This window comes from Plectropomus leopardus, chromosome 16 (assembly GCF_026936395.1).
Source record: "Plectropomus leopardus strain MGB_pleo_1.0 chromosome 16, ASM2693639v1, whole genome shotgun sequence".
Taxonomy (NCBI): domain Eukaryota; kingdom Metazoa; phylum Chordata; class Actinopteri; order Perciformes; family Serranidae; genus Plectropomus; species Plectropomus leopardus.
Genome location: NC_142191.1, coordinates 5,335,532 through 5,356,182, shown reverse-complemented (window position 1 = coordinate 5,356,182; position 20,651 = coordinate 5,335,532). Strand labels below are relative to the sequence as shown.

Genomic DNA, 20,651 nt, shown 5'->3' with positions numbered 1-20,651 from the left:
TGTGTAGACAAGAAACAACCATAAGGCATTTTTTAAAAAAAGTGTTTTCTTATGTTTATCCAAGTAACTGGGGCTGGGTAAGCAACATAATCAGTAAATTGTGGGCTTACCTTTGGTGTTTTGGTGCATTTTCCATTTCTGGCATCTTTTATGTACGCTATATCCAGTAGGTCTGTGTCCTGTAAACAAGAAGAAATACAGATTACTAAATCAATGTCAACCAAGTGTTATTTCAAAGGCTTCAAAAAGAGTTTAGGACAAAAAGATATTCTGTGCAAGGTTTTTCCGGATCCAAGCCAAAGGGAAACATTTCAGCGACCCTTTCCATTTCCAAACCGGTTACCTCTGATTAAAGTACTCAGGTGTTTGTTTGTACAATCACAGTATTTAGCAACACACATTTGCCTCAATACCACATGCCATTTGGGAGTCATTCAGTGCAGATAGATGCAACCCTGTAATGACATGTTGCCCTGGAGAAGTGTCATTGAAGTGTTTTGCACCAAATAGGCACAAAAGTGTTAAGTTCCCATGTTGACCAGCAACCCTTGCTTAATGAGCTCTTGCTCTTTTAAAGACTAAAAATAGGTTCTGGATTTGAATTTCCTCATAAAATCAGATACTGGACTAGTCTGACATGCCAGAAAGAAAAGGGTGCAGATTGTGTTTCATGGCAGACAATATCGTCAACTGCAACACACCACTGGAATCACTGCTGGCAGGGACAAAAACTGGATGCAAATCACTCCACACATACACAATGTTCTGCTGCTCTGCCGTAACACCTTGCCACGGCTTGGCTGGAGTTAACTGTGCCAGTGTGTGGTCAACTGGCAAATACACGATTTCCTAATGGAGACAGACTCGATAACACAATGAATATCAATGTCATGATTTAACCAAAAGTTAAATAAGGCTCTCTCTGTAACAGCATTTCAAGTAAATGGAAATGTTGGCTCCACTGTTGATTCATTATTGATACGGCAGTGTGGGAAGCCATGTCAGAGCGTCTTGTTCCATCTTACAGCTCCAATATTTCACGTCACACAATTGTGATGCAGAGGAGAAGCTGGACAGAATTCAAAATAAGAGCGCTGTGGACAGGGGCAGCCTCTTACAACTAAGTGCCATGCATTTAACTTTCTGTCCCCTTCTCTTGAATGACAGATTATTTTTCAAGGTCCAGTGTGTAAGATTTAGGGGGAAATACTGGCAGAAATGGAATATAATATCATAAGTATGTTTTCTTAAGTGTATAATCACCTGAAAATAAGAATCCTTGTGCTTTTGTTACCTTGAATGAGCTGTTTGTATTTACTTACTGAACAGGTCCTCATCTGTGGAAATCACAATGTTTCTACAGTAGCCCAGAACAGAATTTTTTTTTTCTTTTTAACGTGAAAAAGCTTTATTCTCCGTCATTTGTTTTGGAGCAGAACATACCTCTGCAGCTAATTCAGCTTCCAGTAGAAACCTCCTGAAAGTCTGAATCTTAACCCTTTAAAACTTAAGCAAATTGTCTTGATGTCTTTCAAAAACACAAGAAGATGGCAATGAGCAGTAGAAATTATCCAAAAACTAGCCAAAAATTTGTAAAAAAGCACAATTATCTGAAAATTGCAAAAAATAAAAAATAAAATAAATATAAACAATATTTTTTTTAAAAAAAAGTTAAGAAAAATGACCTGGACAAAAGTGCTTAAGAATTAAAATAATTATGTATCATAATTTTAAAATATGTCATTATGATAATTCTATATATGGTTTTCCCTAGCTTTTTTCTTTTTTACATATACTTTACCTAGCTTTTTAAAACTCATTTTCTAAATCTTCTAATTTCTTACAATTTCTGGATCATTTCTTGCTAAGTTGCCCACTGTTACTTTTCTGTTTTTGAAAAAAACGCACTACTTTGCTCAGAGTTCAAAGGTTTAACTACTCGTGAAAGGCTTCTGAAAGCAGCAGAGGGGAAGTGATGTTGCATCAGGTTTCAAAGTGTTAAATTATCAGAGGAAAGAGTTACCCAGACATTAGCAGTAGCTGGTCGAGCAGCCTGTCTCCAACATGCCAAACAGCATAAGAGAAACGCTGATTTGTAACATAAAACTGCTATACTCTGTGTTTGTGCCGGTGTAATCACCTGGTTTGTTCGTTTTAGAGAGAAAGAGACCTTTGTGGATAATTCAGCTCCTGGTAAAAACCTCCTGAACAATGAACACTTATAGAAATCTAACCAGGGGAAGTTTCAGCTGGTTGCAATCTGCAATCCTCACAGCTAGATGCTACTAAATCACCCCAAATCAGACACACTGTTCCTTTAACCAAAGTCAAAACATATGACTCAAACTTCCTGTTAGTGATCTGAAGTAAACTTCCCCTCCAGCATGCCAAACTCAGGAAAGGCAACCTGTGTCCATCTATAAGTGGACACACATAACAAACATGCATCCATCAGCTCATCCAGTCTGTCCATTTATACATCCAACAATCCATCGACCAATTATTTCAGGCTTATTTGCAAGCCCGTTGTCCCTTAAAGAGCCAGTAATGTGGTTAGCAGTGAATACACGCAAAATGCAATCTTGCAGAAGAGCCCTGCTACTTTCCGTCAGTCACCACATCCCTTTATCAGTCTGGATTATCGCCCTCTGTATCTCTGTGAGAGGGAGCTGGGACATGAGGTGGAAAATTAACCAGAGTGAACTGTGTGTCCACTCAGCATTATCTTGGGACACGAAGAGTGTCGGGGGCTTGACTCAATCTCCTCCTGCTAAGCCGGTATCTGACCATCTAAAGGCCATGAGGGTTGTGGAAAATTGCACCCCGCCATTCTTTCTTATCTATAAATCCATACCTACCTTAGAGCTGCCTGAGGATTATTTTTTGTTTTTATTTCTAAAATTCATTTTCATGTATGTTAGCTCTGTGTTTGTTTTCGTCTCTCCATGGAACAGCGGCTCTGTTTTTCAGCCATATGCAGCAGCACTACTAGATGCAAACTCATGGTGGTTCATTAAAAAACTAGAATTAAATTTGCATCTGTGTCTGCGGGGACTTCTCAGTGCCCAAAACACGGACTGGGTCAGGTTTAGGGAGGGGTTACACCTTTCAATGTGGAAACAATCTTCAACACAGCACTGGCAGGGGAGCTAAGAAATGTACTGCTGTGGACAAGGCCACAGAAGAAGGTATTTTAGCCATCAAAAAAATCAATTTCTGTTTAAGTGTACCCTATATTTGAACATTTGCTCCTCTTTAACCTACAAAATAGCTGATCGAGGCAGCAGTAGACTCTACTGTTCAGTGGAGTAAAATGAGCCTGGTGTTTTTGATATAACGGCTTCAAATCCTCATCTGTAAGTCCTCACTTATGGCAAGGTAAAGTGTAAAAGAATATTCTAAATATTACATGCCATAAAACGTTACCTCCAGGCAACAACCCCAATTTATACATTCAAAGAACTTCTACGAAAATAAACAGCATGACAGCCATATCAAGCCTCTAATTTAGACGGGCGTTTATTTGTCAAAATGTGTAGCTAGTAAAAGTTACCAGACGTTTAATTGGGACGGGACTTATACTTGAAGTTTTCTGACATATTTAAAATGATGTTGTTTTTTTAAGTGGGCTTTTTGTATGTGGCTAAAAACTAGCCACATACAAAGTGAACTCTGAAGTATTAAATAAACACTGTGATTCAGTCCATAACAACTAGCTGAAAGGGGGCACATTGCTACCTACCATGATGGAATCGGACATACACCTGTCAATAAATTGCTTCTCCTCTAGTGCTTGCACACTGGACAGAAATCCATTTAAATGACCTAATCGAGTTATAAACATAGCTCAACTTAACTGTGCATGGAAACGTACTGAGTGACAGGTGGACAACCCCAAAAACATAATGCCTCCTGCCATGACTGTCGCCAGCACAAACATTTGTCCACTTAGCTACAGCCACTGTCTGTCTCAATGTACTTTAGGGGACACAAATTAAAGCACTCTATTCTATGGCTGCAATCCACAAGGACAAGTTATTCCTTTTCTGCAGTGCATAGCATCAATTAGGCCGTCCCTGTTTGCACAGAGAGAGCCTCTGAGTCAAAGGTTAACGCCTACATCAGGTCTGCAAATGCTTGCCTTTGAAGTCTCTTTGGAGGGATGGAGCTCTGCATGGGGGCCTGGTGGAACAGTGGGGCTTCAGGAAGCTGCTCGCTGAAGGGGTCCTTTTTTTAGTGCCCTACAGCCCTGCATAGTTAACAAAGCTCTAAGCCGGTTCAGCGCCAGTGGTTAAATGTTAACCTATAGAGGCGACTCATTAAAGGTAAGGCAAACGGCCTGTATGGACGACAAGCTGCTCACACAGTGTGCGACCAGACGGCACATGTGTAGCTATTACCGTAACAAGAAACTTATGTGTCAGCTTTATCGTGCAGAGCCTTGCTCGCTGTGCAGATGTACATTAAAATTTATGCCAATTATTAATATTGACTTGGATTTATAATTGCAGACACTGCACAGTTAGTTAATTAAAGTTCTTTCTTTCAGTCTGGCAGGCTGGCCATTATTTCAGCTGCTCAATATTCCTCATTTATTTCCTATGACATATGTTCTTTATCTGTTCATTTCTGTCATCTGTCTTTATTTATCGCCCCGCATCTTGCTGTGCCTTTCTCTCTCTTATTCCCCTCCCTCTCTCCGGGCATTTCTGTGCGCATCAAAACAGCGAGCAGGGATCCAAAGCCTATTAGGATCCGCGGCACGTCCAGGAAGCAAACAGGGCCAGCAGGAGAGAAACTACAGAAATTAATGAACATGCTTAACATACGCTGGCCCTGGGCTCTGTTTTCTGTGCCCGATTGTCTGTCTCTGCTGTTCACGCAGCATCTGCAACATGCTGCCTTCCCTTTTAAAATTAAACTCATTCCTTTTCCAAGTATACAAGTGAAGAGGGATGTATTTATATGAAACTTTGCGGGACATTCATCATTGATCTGTGAGTCATTTTGATGTCAAATGTGCCCCTGCTTCAGGCACTGTGTACATCTAATATACTGTATATATAGCATGTTCCTGTGTTAGACTACTCTTTGTTTTCCTTTAATTTAGAGAACAGAGTGTTCACTAGCGTACAAAACTTGACTTGTGGCTAACAAGGGAAATATCTGTTACAAGGTGCTTTTTTACAGAGTGTATACAATGGGGCTTACAGAGTCTGAGCCAGTCGGTTGATTTTATAAAAAAAAAAGCTTTGTTGCCCTTTGAAGGAACAACCTTTAAAAGCTGTGGAGGTACAAGAAAAGGAGGGGATGCGCCGTTGAGAGAAAAAAAGGGAGAGGGTGAGGAAACAAGGAATGGGAGGTAGACACAGAGAAAAGGATAAGTGGAAGCGGGGAGACTGAGAGCAACAGGTTAGCTCGCTCATTTACCAACAGCATGCTTGACAGCCTCCAGGTTTAAAATGGATGTGCACTCCACAGGGCTCAGGGCGTCTGCTGCGCAACGGAGACAAGGAGCAAAGACAGTGAGGGCAGGAAGGAGGGAGAAGTGAATAAGCACAAAACAAATGAAACTGGAGATGTTTGAGGCAGGACTGTTTTGTTTGTTGCACCAAAGTCAATTTGGAGAAAACGTACAGGAGTGATCAGCATAGCTTGAAAGCTGGGAAAGACAGTTTTATTTTAGCGTCATTGAGCAAATATCCCAATAAATAAACTTTGAGCATACTGTGATAAAAGTGGTCTGAGAAAAAAATAGACTTCTGAACCTCCTCTTGGCTGTTTTTTCAGGTTTAAAAAAATCTAACCCGTGACATGAGACTTTGGCCAATCACAGGTCGTTTCAAAGAGGGGGCATTCCTATTGGCTGCAGAGAAAACTGCAGGAAAAGTTGCTCTTCCAGCATTGGCAACAACTGCTTGCACTGCAAAGCAACCCAAGAAAAGAAGACAGACTTACCAAAGAGTCTAAAAGAGAGTCTGACATTAAGGAACTGAACAAACAAACAAAAAAACATGGGCTAAAAGAGGCAAACCTGGCACGCCAGCTTTGCAATGAGAGGTAGGATTAAGTATTAGCATCTATTAGCATTTAGTATGAACTAGCAGAGTGGATCAGGGTATCATCGCATGCTGCAATTCTACTGGTTGGTTAGTTGATGTAGCTCATAACAGCAAAATGCTCTGATGCCACTACAATGAAATGAAATGTATGGGAAACACTGGGTCACCGTATGAGGCACGTGCATACATCTGGTGGGAGGAGCTTAAGACGAAGAGGGGAGAGCTTCAGGAGGAGGGTGTATTTTCCAGTTCTCCCTTTGTTTAGTCTTTTTCAGATTTCTACGTACGCCAGCTTTAACTGTCATTCTATTATGTCACGTTTCATCTACAGTAACTCATATCCACATCTTAAATCAGGCTGCTGGCCGGTCAGATGCGGTTTGCTTACAGGACTGCTGACAGCTTGCTGCTTTCTGTCATGAGGTCACACAGACTGTACTGGTATAACATGTCAGGGTGGCCCCTTCTTGCCATCACACGGACCAGAATAAGCTCCCATAAATGCAGCATGTATGCCAGGACTCTTGGGAAGCCAGGAGGTCTGTCTTTACACACAGCTTAGAACGCAACAGAAGTGAAAGATAAATTGGTTTTATGTGATGCGGAGCTACATGCATAACAGATTACACTGCTGAAATCTCTACAGAGAGGAGTATACAAAAGCCCACTGACTCAGGGTCGGAGGACTGTGGGCATGGATGTGTTCCGCTAATCATAAACAGAGCTAATACTTATGCGGAGCAAAACACACAGGAGGCGAGCAGGTGCTGTGCCTGTCCCTGTAAGTGGCCCTCCAGTGACACTCGGCTGCCAGGAAACATGTACTGTTACAGGAGAAAATGGTTCGTGGAGAGCTGTGCTTGAACTTGTTTGAGAGTCACATGCACTCTGCTGCTCCACTCCTGGGTTCCTATAGCGCGACTCTAACAGCCCCACTGCGCTTCAGTCACAAACCTCCTTACCTGAAGTGGCCGACTAAAGAGAAATAGAGAGAGAGAGCTGCAAACAGTCAGACAAAAGAGGAGAAAGTTTGTGTGTAGGAGGAAGACGACTTTGTGGATATTTTGCATGAATATTTCTGCACATATGTGTGTTAAGACCTTGCGCTGAGAGCTGCTTCCTGTCCTATCAGCAGTCTAAGATAGCTTAGTTTAAAAACTCGCAGGAGGCCCTATTACATTTTAAATCATTTCCATGGATTAAATGCTTTATTAGACAGCATGAAGTGGAGAGTGGCAGCAAAAGCGGGAGAGAAATGAAGTATGGCATGTGACAAAGGCCTTGAGCCAAATTGGAGAGCCTGGCATTGCCATGAGGCTGCCCGAGGGCCTATTTAAACTGAGTGACTAATTCACTCTGTTTTTCATCCATCCAACCTTTTTTTGTCTCCAGTTTTTCTCCCCTCCCTCTCTTCCTCTGCACCACCCAAAAAATTTAATGAAATCTTCAAACAAATCAATAGTCTGTCAAAAGCAGCCAACAAAAGGACAGTTCTCTTTACAGTGTGAGTGAAATGAATTTTGTACCTCAAACTCTAAAGGGCTACTTGTATGAAGGTAAAATCTCTCTCAATAGAAAATCCATCTTGCACTGCAGATCTGTGAAATGGATTCTGAACTCGTATAAGCTCAAGCAAAGCCTTCGAATCTCATTTCATACGCTGCAAAAAGCAGAATATAAGTATGATATCTATAATATCTTAAATCAAGGCAGTTTATGCTTGATTTTTTGTCTGACAACAAATGGGGTAGTTTTTATCTGAGAATGATTTTATTGCTTCAAGCCTTGTCCTTACTCAGGTTGCCAAATTGACCTGGCCCAGCATCGGCCTGAGTTCAACATGTCGAAAGAAATTAAGACGGGCTGCGTCTGGTTGCCGGACTCGGCTGAGACTCGGGTGGATGACGCTCCAGAATAAGCCAAAATAAACAGTCCTGATTCCCGCTGCTGACACCGTCATCATTTGGCAGTTATAGTAATAAAATATTTGAAGTTGTTACTGAGATTCTATTTTACAGCTTTTGAGTAACTTAGAAACAAAATTACCAAATTGTAAAGCTGTTTGATCACCTTTGGCGAGTAGAAAACTACTTTATAAAAGTCAGCATTTCTTATTTCAAGCATCTCATCCTTTTATCTCTACACATATCAAAAACAGATAATGACCAAATGTTATTTACTGTTTAACTGTCAGTCTTACGCCAAAGCAAATGCACAGCAAAGACACTTTTTATATCTGAGGAACACACTATGAGTCGTTTTAAAATTTATACATTTTTTAAAACAAGTAAAGACATCTCACAGATATCTTAAAACTAGTGCAGCCAGACGAACAAGAAGTATTTGTCTGGATACAAAGAAAAGATTTAACACTTAGTTTTTCAATATGAAGGAAAATGTACTTAAATCTAGCAGGTGCTGTTGCATACGTCTTGAAATAAGGCTATATGTTTAGGGATTATAGGTTAAAACCAGTACAGCTACACAAAGCTCAAGTCTATCTGTCATCATATATCACATCCTCGTTCTCCGTGTTTCCCCCGGATGAGCCGTTCAATAGCGTGACCGAGTTGAGACCCCCAGCTGACAGGGGAGCCCATCACTGGGTCACTGTTTCCACCCATCAAGATGGACTTTCCCATCTATGCATACGCTGCTTTAAGCAGATCATTTCGCTTAATTTAAGTCATACTTTTCCCATTTTATTGCTTTTTTTCCATCCTATTTGAGAGCTTTATTTTTCCAGTCTAAACCTAATTTCTACGTGCAGATGAACAGGCTGCTCATGCGTCCACTCATAAAGATGTTTCAGACATTAGGCTGGTTTATCTCTAACCTTCACCGCTGTAAAATCTGCGTTTTCGAAAGGGTAAAGTCCTTTATCTCAGCCAACAGACAAATGTGGCGTGCGGATGCAGAGGTCTCAGCACTCCAGCCACATGGCATGCCTGGGTACTGTTGCAAATTCTGCAGAAATGTCTTCAGCTTGTATCCAGTGTTGATTAACCTGTGAACACCCAGGTCCAGTGAATGCCATCATGCTTTTAAGCACCTGAAAGCTGTGGTGATGCATTGCACTCCAGGTTTATCTGTTCCCAGTTTTTCTTTGACATTTAAAGCACGCGAAGGCAGTTGTGACAAGAGCTGTGGTGAGAAAACGTGATTGGCATGCTCTACAGTAGTTCAAAGCTTTATACTGGGGTTTCTGTTGTTGGGTTTCATAATTATTATCATTACTATTATGAGTCATTTCTTCTGTAGTTTTGACTGTGTCTTTTGTGCTCGATATCCAGCTGTTATCTTTAACAGGGGCAGTCACCTCTCAGCCCAATCAATGACGTCAAAAAGCTGGCATTGTATGCTGCTGCAAACCCAAGATATGTTACATTTGTATGTTATTTTGTGGTAAATATTTTTAAACTTTATATTTAAACACTGTGGTTAATGGGTGGTTAAGTTTAGGCACAAAAAAAACACTTGTCATGGTTAGGAAAATATTATGTTTTGGTTGCAGTCTCCACAGGAAATGCAGAGATATCTCTGTAAACAAAAAAAACAAACAAACAAAAAAAAAACCCTACAAAATCTGGTAGGACCAGCCACATTTTGTAGCACAACCTCAGCAGGAAACACAGAAACCTGTCTGCATAAAACAGTAACTTTCTGTAACAGTAGAATTTCCAGCCACTTTTCTTGACACTATTCAGGCAGGACATGCTGTTATATTTCTATAAAAAATGAACACTTTTCATCATATTATCCAGCAAGAAGTGAAGCGATGTGGTGGTAAAAACAACCACTTTTCATTGCACTATCCCAGCGGGAAATGCAGCCATGTTTCTATAAAAAACAACCACGTTTTGTGGCACTATCCCAGTAGGAAATGCTATTATATTTCTGTAAAAAACAAACACTTTTCATAGCACTATCTTGGCAGGAAAGGCAGCAATGACTATAAAAAGCACCCACTTTTCGTTACACTATCTCGTCTGGAAAAACAACCACGTTTAGTAATAAGCCACTGGAAACACAGGGATCACTTGCTCATCTTGTCTCTTACCATGGTGCCACACCATTCATCATCCCCTCCACCTCCACATGTCAAAGTCAGCTGATACATTATGTCACTTTATGAATGTTGATAGGATACATATGAAACTTGCATGTAATGTATTTATGCTTTGAATAAATGCAAATGCCAACTTTTTTTTGTGGCCACACATGCCTTTTCAGATTTGACCAAAGGAATGTTTTTGTTCATTATGTCTGTGCAAAATAAAATAAAACTTATATTGCTTAGGTTGTTTTGAACATTATGTAGTTAAGCAGTCACACTAGTTTACAGTTAAATGTCATGTCCACCCTCCTTGACACCAATTAGAACACGGCCTGCTGAGCCGAGTTTCTGCCGACTTAATGCAGTTTTTAAAATGTAGGTACAGACTCTCCCAAAGGCTAGCAGCTAATGTAGTGAGGATAATATGTAAGCAAGCTGGGGAGAGATTGTGGACGGATCCGCTTTCAAAATGTAGGATTTAATCGCACCTTAAGGGATCTTAAAGTTATCTGTCAGGACAGAATCAGGATAACACTCAGAATAAGTTTATACACCAGGCACGTCTAGAAATACGATAATAATTTGTCTTTATGGATTTAAAACCACTATTCCTTCATTGTTGAGTAACTTGCACAGAGTCATGAATCTAAATGTGCTTTTTTTGTGGGTTGAATGAGGATAGCTTGAAAACACGTAGAGTTAAGTAATAAAAATACAAGTTAAGACATAAGTATGTACATAATCAGTTTGGGCTCATGGTGAGACATATGGAGAGAGGACACAGGGATTAGAGGTCAGAGGGAAGAAAGGCAGCAAGGAAGGAGGAGTGGCTTCAGTTCGTGGGGGAAAAATACGATGGAGGAGTGTGGCGGTGGCTGATAGTGGCTATCAGCAGCCGACACGCTCCACAAAACAACCAATGCTGAGATAAAGGCCGCAGGAAGCTTTGTTCTATACATCAGCGTGCACATTCATGCTTGCACGCACATCAGGTAATAACACACCAACTCTATAGGCATAACACTCTCACACACACACATGCACACACACAAAAACCCCCTCTGCCTCCTCTCTATCATCAATCTGCAGTGTCTGCCGTGTTCAGTCATTATAAACACTCGGGGACTGAGAGCGATGATGTGACCGGCTCTGCAGCTTCAGACTGGTCAACCATTTTCCTCGGAGCGTGCTAGACCAATCAAATCCCGGACACACACGTGCAGGCACACACCCGCATGCACGGTGACGGATGGAGTGTGGCGAGGGATACTGGAGGGAGTGTACTCCTTGATGATAGATGGCAGAACCGAGTGGGATGACAGAGAAAGCAAAGCCGCTTCCCTCATCTGTCCATCATCCTCTGATGTTCTCTCTCACTCTGTCTTTGTTATGCTTCTGGCTGGATTTTTTTTATGCTTCCCTCTTCCTCCTGCTCCTCTTTTCCTCACTTACTCTGTCCCCTTTTGTCTGTCTCTACCTCTGCTGTTTTGGACATGTGCCACTCTGTCTCATCCATCTCACCTGTCCTCTCCATGGACATCTGCCTCCTCTGTTCCTCCTCATCCGGCCTCCCTCCGTGCCTCCCCTCCTGTCTTCTTGAATCTTGACAGCAGCTCTCGTGTCGATGGATGACGGTTCACATCTTGTCTTGTCTGATCCCCCCGCTACGACACACGCACCAACCTCATCCCTTACAACGTCTCCTTCCGTCCTCTACAACATTTAAGTCTCCTCCATCTGTGCGGCTTCCTTCAGGCACGTTGCTGACGGCTCTTATCTGCTGGAGCCAAACATCTGAGATCCCCTTCAGAGTCCTGGTGTGAGTGACACACATGCAGGAATGCACACACACGTGGAAAATTCCCAGAGGATAATTAAAGGGATATTTAGCTGATTTTCAATCAGCTTTGTATCAAACAATGTGGGTAGTATGTGTAGATGAACTGTGGCAAACTTTCCTCCATCTAACCAGTGCATAGATATCTCTTATTCCCACCCGCCAAAAATCCTCCAAATGATGTTTTGCTGGCTCTTGAAGCTGTCCCTTGAATTACAGGCTGTACTTCTGCATTTTCATATTGCCCGCCAACCACCGCCAACCCTTGCCAACCTCAGCCAACCCCCACCAGCCGTCCCTCTGTCTGTCTCTCAAACTCGAACCTAAATCCATTAAGATTATGTTACTGCACTGCCTTTGTTATGCTTAAAATGTTTTTGTGAACATCTTGTAATGCCATGATTGAGAGTTTGTGAATATGAAGTTGGCACCTCAAATGTTTTCAGAAACATGTTTTAGCTCACTGTTTAACTGTGGTAGAAGATCCGACACTGACCATGCCAACTTACGTCAGGCACATTGCATTCTGTTAATTGTAGGTTTTCTACCTGTTGAGCAAAAACATCCTTTTTCTCTGTTTTAAAAGTATGTGTTTCACTCTACTGCATGAAAGGCCTAGTTTTACATGAGGGCCTTCTTTATATTGGTGAAATATTTATTTAAGTAAATTAAACACCAGGCAAGAAATAGACACTACAGCACAACTTTTCAATGTCACATTTCTTTTTCTCCAAAAAAAAAAAAAAAAAAATCCTCAGGGCATCAGTGCATCATTTCCCTACATTCTTCTTCTTTCTGAATATTAAACTCACCGTGTCTTTGCGGCTAATACAAATGAAATTCTTGGCATTCAAGCAATGGCTAAAAGGTACATTCAACCGCACCACGTCTCTGTGTTCAGGTCTCAGGGCTGAAAGTGATCAGTGAGCCTGTGTGAGCCTGTGCCGGGACTCTCCACTGAAGTCCTTTGAGAAACACTGCCAGTGGCAGACAGAGCGTAGCTCTGGCTCTCATCTTTCACATCACCTCATTTAGACACCTCCTAAGAGCAATCCATGGGGCCCTTTGAAGTCGGGACAAAGTGGATGGCCAAGAGAAATGCATTTTTCACTTGCTTTCTGCAGGCAAGGCTTTCTGTCTCTCTTCTTTTCCAAGATGCTTCCTCAGACACTTTGGTTATCCTCCCTTCTCCCTCCACACTTCTCTTGCTCTAACTGCAGCAGTTTGATCAGTACAAGTTAACACTACTAACACACTGAATACAGAAGGAGAGGGATGAGGGAGAATATAGGACAGGACTTTGGTATGAGTGAAAAATAAATTTACATTAAAGGATGTACTCAAACACAGCACAAACAGAGTGAAAAGCTCCTTTTTCAAACTTAATCTGTGTTACCTGTTACACAGTCTGTCTAATTTCCATGACATCAACTCAACAGTTTGACAACTACAGGCAAACAACAAGACCTTAACAAAAGATTAACAACTGAGGAATATATCAGCATCCTTGACAAGAGACAGACAGATATTGGAGTTTTGAGACTAATATAACAATACAGCAACCGATAAATGTTCTTTTAACAAAATAATGTGCTGATATGTACTTTACAATTACAGGTAGTGAGTGCTCTTTGGTGCACAAACTGTGCAATGACAAAACTGCTTCTATATGACCTCAACATACCCTTGGCTGTGCTGTTTTCAGCTGTTCGAGAGATAAAAAACACAACAAACCACTAAAGACGGCACAGCCTGCCTACACAGGGCTGACGTTGAGCCAGCATCAGACAGCCAAAAAAAAGTCTTCCTGCAGTGTGCTGCTGATTATTTCAACTTCATGTTTTGGATTTTTATTGAATTATTTATCTAACCCTCTGAAACCTGGAGCGACATCACTTTTCTTGTGTTGCTTTCAGACACCTTTCACACGTATTTAAACCTTTAAACCACAGGCAAATTCAAAAACATGAAAAAAATGAGCAACTTGGTAAGAAAATGTTTCACAAATTGCAAGAAATTTGTAGATTTAAAAATTATTTTAAAAATCTGGAGAAAACTGTTTGGGGGGAAAAAGCTAAGGAGTAACTAGTAATAATTGTCATAGTTGCATTTTTTTTTACAACAAATTTTCAGGTAATTCTCTCTCTCTCCCTCTTTTTTTAAAAACTTATTATTACTTAACTTATTATTTTCATGTAATTTTATATTACTTTTTACTAATTTGGAAATTTTTGGATCATTTCTTCTTTCATTGCTCATTTTCGGCCAATTTAGGTTTTTTTCAAAGGGTTATTAATTATTGAATTATACATTCAATATATATCCGCAAGCTTTTAGGAAGCGTGCATAAAAAAAACGAAATGAACACAAAGTAAAGACAGAAGGCTCCGTCTGTCTCCACGTACGTATTGAAAGTTGAGCATAAATGAGCCCTACGGCTTAGTGGTAATTAAATCTCCGAGACATGAGAATAATTTTGCAAGTACTGCCTGTGCTGTGACACACATGTTCTCCACATCATCACAGGCTACCTTCATCTTTCACTGTCAGTCAAACTGCGTTCACTTTGACTGTGCTGCCGCAGTAATGGCGGCACTGAGAACAAAACACCTAAGTCAGTCAGTGAATTAGTCTCGACTATTAGCAAAGCTGATGTGTCGGTCAGGCTCTACTCAAGGCCTGCTGCCACTCAGAAGCCAAGTGCATTTTTATCCTCTTTCATGTCAAAGAAACCACAAGCAATTACGTGGGTTTTGTCAACAGGTCCTAAAAGCATTTGATTCACAACACAAGGCAATATCACAGCAAGCACGAACAATATAAGCGTCAGGAGAAAATCTGCGTAAAAGGTTTCACTGCCACCTTGGCTTCAGCTCGCCTGCTAATGTACTGATGAAAAACTAATTCTCCATGTCCCTCTGTGCCTCTCCTCTAATGGATGAGGTGTTGATGCTCTCCCTCCCGTCACGTAACTCTCTCGAGGAAGGCTCTCGTAGAGGAGCTGGTATTTTAAGTATGGCAGACTGCCGCACTTCTTGTCTTGCCCCAGAGCACCTCCAAGCTGTTTAAATTTGATACCTTCTTATCATTCTACCAAATTGAATTGACTTTAGTGGGGAAAGAAAAGCGCGACTGACCCACATTTGTGACACACTTAGTTGCTCGAGCGGAAATGGAACAGCGAGAGGAAGAGGGGAGACTGAGGGAAACTCGGAGACGGACAAAAGAATGATTGCTTAGCAGAAAAGTTTCTACATTCACTGCCACGCTCTGTTTACCAGTCAAAGTAAATTGAGGTGACAGGCCATGTCTGCAATGTAAGATACACATAACACTGCGATGGTGGACAAAAAGCCCCAGTAAAGCGTTTAAAGAGGCTGTCACACAGGGTTTATGGTTTAAAATGTACTGCTGTCTGTTGAGAAAGTGTCCTGTCTTGCACTTTTTCGTTTTGACCGGATTTCTTTGGCTTATTCTTTCACTTTGCACATGTGTGTCGACATAGAGATGTTAATAATCTAAAATAAAGGCCGAGACGAGTCCCTGGGTGTGTTGTTAATAAGCTTTCTGACGTGAACATTCAGAGATGGAGAGACAGCAGCGAGATAATTGCTACCGAGAACAAAGGAAGACAGCTTAAAACGAAAAGCAGTGGGGTGGCATGGAAACCCAGAAACCCCCAGCTGGTGGGAATTACCGCCCTTTTAACATCACAAGCTCGTCCAATGTAATTATTACGATTTCTCCGTATCAAAGCAATCAATAAAACTGGGAGTGAACACAAGATGTGGAGCCCTTCCTAACACGCTTGTGAATCTGTGATTATCTATACTTACGACCCCAATGACCGCTCTGTCTCTTTGAAACGGAGTGAAAAACCTCTTCTTATCAGTCGCCCATTTGAGCAATTGGTCATTCGTTTGCAAGGAAGCACTGGAAATTGTTCGAAAGCAAAAAAAAGAAAAAAAGTCTGTAATTGCCTTATTAGCAAACGGGACTTGGGTGAAAGACATCCACTGCCCTGATTCCTGCAGCAAAATGAATTAAATAACATTTATCGAGGCCTTTCAGTGAATACGGAAAAAGCAGCTTGAAACATTAAAGAGGTGGAGACGAGAGAGAAGGACGTAAGAAGGGGAAGAAAGACAAATGACAGCTGTAATGTATTAACAGGGTTACTAAATTAATGCAGAGTGCTTATGTAGAGTGTTATGGGAATCATAAGCGTGATACAGTTATTAAACGCCCTTTGAGAAAAAAATGTAAAGCTCATCTTGTTGATTTGCACTCTAAACCTGAGACATTAAAGCCTCGGATGATTTTTCTATTAGTGTGCTGAAACTGGCGGGCTACTTGAAGTCTCTTTGAGTGTTCCTCAACAGGAAACTGATAATCTTGTTGACTGCTCAGATAAATCTATAATCTGCACACTGATAAGATGTACTGCGTTTTCTGTGTTTGGCAAGAAAGTAGCATGACAGAAGCAAAATGATAACACTGATATTCTGCAAGTCAGTCAAACGGTTTTGTGTCCTCGTGTAGTTTGAGATTAAATCATTTTATTGCTTATAAAATCTTATATTGATACCATTAATACCAAAAAGCTTATTATTTTAAGTTCAAGCATCACATGGTTGAAACCAAACAAACTTTGGTATAATTGCTTGAAATCTTTCTACTGTCACGATAAGTACTTTTGTTAGACGATATATTGTCCAAGAAATCATTTTGAGAAATGATATAATTGTCCTTTTTAGACCATTTTGGCACTGACATAATGATAATATAATAATGCAAGTCCACCCTTTCAAAGAGCATGAACTTCAAACTCTTGAGAATATTTAGACACTGAGATTGGAATATAAATAAAATGTTTAAACTATTTTGAAAAAGTTATTTGTCAACATATACAATAAAATATATGTAAAATTATAGTTACTTAAGTATGTTTTTGAAGATGGTAGTAAGAAGAGGTGCGCAGCTCAAAAATTACTTACACGACCACCGCAACATCCAATTTCATCCGTCACTATAAAACCGACAAAGAAAGGTATGTAGTGTGTCTTTTGAGCTAACTTATTAGCTTACTGGTTATGCTACAAGAGTATTCTTTAATGTTGCAAATAAAACTTTCGATCACTACTTTTAACATGTCTTACTTGACTTATTCCCACCTACTACTCTTAATGTCTATTCAATTTTCAATTCACAACATAGAACATCTCTCTGTCCTTGAACGGTCACAGCAGATGAGGAACTCCTTTGTGTTACTTGTTTATTCTTTTTTTAGATATGTGGTTTTGTGATTTTTAACTGGATGTTTCTTTAAACTTTCAGCATCGTCCTTCCCTCTGCCAGCAGATGAAAAACACCCATTTGTTGCCTATGTTGGCATGAAAGAGCAATAACACTTAGTATTCTCTCTCTTCATCATGAATTTGCCATCAAAGCTAACTTTACCTTTTGTCAATTTTACATCATTCCTCAGAGGAGAAAGGAATAATTTAGGACATGCTATTCTGTCTTCAATATTTTTTTAATTTCAGTGCTCATCCCTCTGTTCTCAGCGACAGTGCAGATGAAAGAGAGGAGAAAGAGACGGGGAGAACTTCATTACTGGACGAACTTCTGATCTACACTGAACAGTCAAAGACGAAGAAATAGAGGTAAACTTAAGTTCTTAACAAAGGAGGGGTGTATGTTTTCTCTCTCTGTCAAGCCTTCGAAACAAGGTGTGTGTTGCAAGTGTGTATGTGAGCATGAAATACTAGTAGCTACAATTAATGTTGGCATTGTACATTTCTGCAAACACCAAGGATATGTAACAATTTTGACATGATTATGTAGCAGATATGTTGAAATTTTACGGTTCTTTTAGAGCTGTTCTGGTTGGTTGGTTGTTATGCTCTGTCTGACCAAATCCTCATCGGTCAGACATTCGCAGGTTCTTTTCCAAGCTGAAAAACAACAGTTATGAAATATTTTTCACTAGCTGCCTTCCTCTTGCCTAAACATAAAGTTTACTGCCCTGTGCATTTGTTAAAGTCAAGCCCTGTGGCATTAAAAAAATGTTGGTGGACATACAGTGCTACAAGGTTGATTGCACTCAGTGCACTGTGGTGATAGTTCACCCTCTGATGCCTGAGCAAACTGGCTTGATTTCTCTCAAAAACATAGGAAGAGGAAAACAAGCAACCTAAAAAAATGGACCAAAAAATAGTAAGAAATTAGTAAAAAAAAAAAAAAAAAATTAAAAAAAAGTTACAAGAAAATTGCCTGAATTTAAGTACAAAAAGACAAGTAAAAAACAAACAAAACAAAAACAAAAAACAAGAAAATTACCTCAAGAAAGAGCTTTTTTTTTGCTGTAATATAATTAAAAATATATAATAATGAAAAAATCAGAGTTTTTTGGACCTTTTTAGAATTTTAGAATTTCAGCTGAGATTTTCCTTTAGTAGATTACATCCCCATTAGAGCTTTACCTTTTACATTTCAGTGTTGTGGTGAACATAACAACAGTTATGTTTAGCCACAGAAAACACTTGGTTATGGTTAAAAAGGATGATGTTTTGGCTTAGAAACACCTGGTTTTGGTGGCACAATCTCAACTGGAAATGCTGCCACTGTTTCACCAAAAACAACCAGTTTTTCTGTTTGTTGTTCTCAAACAGTGGTCTGCATCTTGGCAGCCAAACATCTCCTCCTCCTGATGACTAACTCAGCTCACATACATGTAATCAAAACGATGGCACTTTAGAAATGTTGATATGAAAAGTACAAATGAAATGTATTCATGGTCTGTAGAAATGCACAATGCCAACATTTTCCTCTGGCGACTGAGCGTGAACATGTTTCTCTGTTTACATGAGCGGTTCTCTCTTCCTGTCTTTAAACCTGTGAGTGAGGACGATCTGTCCGGGGCGCTTCTTTGGCCGCCGGCAGACAAGCTCTCAGTAACGCCATTTGGTCACACATTTTGAACATTTCATTCTTGTCCCTAAATTTGACAACCAAGACGTGGTGGCATTTTGTATTTGGAGAGGAAATGAGTTGGATTGAGGATTATAAGTTACAGTCAAATGTGTTTATTTTCGCAGCATTAACACCGTGACAAACTGCAACACAAGGTTGTGCTCCGGCTAAGCTTCCCCGTCAAAGCCGGGGATGAAACGGGAAGGAAGTGTGTTCTCTCATTGAGAGCTTGTCTACAGTGGGACTTCAAAGTCTTTTGGCTGAATGCCTTTATTTGAAAGGGCTCCCTGAGGAAAGCAGCCACCTGGCTTGGTGCAGCGATGGCAGTCAAATCACAGCAGCAGGGGGGGTTTTGAGTACTTTGCAGCATCAAAAAACAAGCTGCATGGATTGGATTGTCATGGCAACTGGGCTGGGTTAGCATTTGAAGTGGAAGGAAGGGAACGGAAGACGAAAGAAGAGAGGGAGAGTCAGTCTGTCTCTGTGTACCAGTTGACTCATAACACACAGTCCTCACAAATTTTAAATGTCAGTTTACTGGAAGCATGAGTGTTTAAATGTCTAAACTATAAATTCTCTACTGTAATTGATTTAGCATAATTAGAATGCAAATCAATGACTGAGAGATTAACTTCATACCTTATGACCCGTGATGGTGGCAGTTTGTCTTTTTCAGAGAAACTCAGGGATCTATAAGCTACTGTGACCGACTTTAACCTCTGATTTGTGACCCCATGATCCACATGTCAGGTCAACCCGATGCAACATACAAACCACAGCCCGCCACCAATCTACACATTTTATTGACGCCAACCACAGCGGTCAATTTCCTGCCAACATCTCATTAAGAAACACTCCAGTGAGTCACGCAAAATCATTCACAATGTTGTTAGTGAGGGTCAGGAGCATAAATAGATTCATTTACAATTCACATTTTTCTTACAATAATTTTATACCATTACCTTGTTATTTCTTAGACATAAGCTGCACCTCCCCAGGTTATATAAAAGGCCTACAACCAGTTCAACTAAACCAACTTTACAAGTTGCACCAACTGTTTTGTTTGAGCAACACTAAGACCTTTAAGCTGTATGTTTCTGCAAACCATACATATGCTACATTTGTATGTGTCATACATATCATATTGACATTTATAAAGTGGTGAAGTTCATATTTCATGGGGTTGAAGGGGATGGTGAATGGTGTAAGAACTAGGAGACGCAGCTGATAAGACTGCCAAGCAGCAGACAGCAGCAGACCAACAACGGATGGTATTTTTTAACGAGAGTTGGGGACATTTTCAGCCATGTTTGTGGTAACCAAACTGGGTATTTTTAAAGAGACTTTGCGACATTTGCAGCAATACCTGTAGCGACAAACTAGGTATTTTTTAAAGAGCATTTATTAGTTATTATTAAAGAGCATTTATTATTTATTATTTATTTTTTAAACAAAAGTTCAAGACATTTCCAGCCGTCTTTGTAGAGAAAAAATTGGGCATTTTCTGCAGAAAGGTTCAGGACATTTCTGGCCATTCTGTAGTAATCAACCAATGTATTAAAAGCCAAAACATGATGTTTGCCTAACCCTTTACCAAGTGGTTTGTGTGCCTAAAACTAACCACAGGTTAATCACAGCACTTTCACAACATAAAATTGAAAATTAAATTGTAAAGAAACGGAAAGTTAAAACATATCCGCCACATGTGAAACTGATTATT

General features: G+C 40.3%; 1 protein-coding gene across 2 annotated transcripts in view; it reads right to left on the bottom strand.

The window, feature by feature from the left end:
- plcb1l (phospholipase C beta 1-like) overlaps positions 1-20,651 on the bottom strand; it is a 169,325-nt gene that overhangs the window by 122,656 nt on the left and 26,018 nt on the right. For both annotated transcript variants that reach the window (XM_088089688.1, XM_042503476.2), the window contains exon 3: positions 111-179. In XM_088089688.1, the coding sequence (XP_087945814.1) occupies positions 111-179 (69 nt within the window). The remainder of the gene's footprint in view (positions 1-110; positions 180-20,651) is intronic.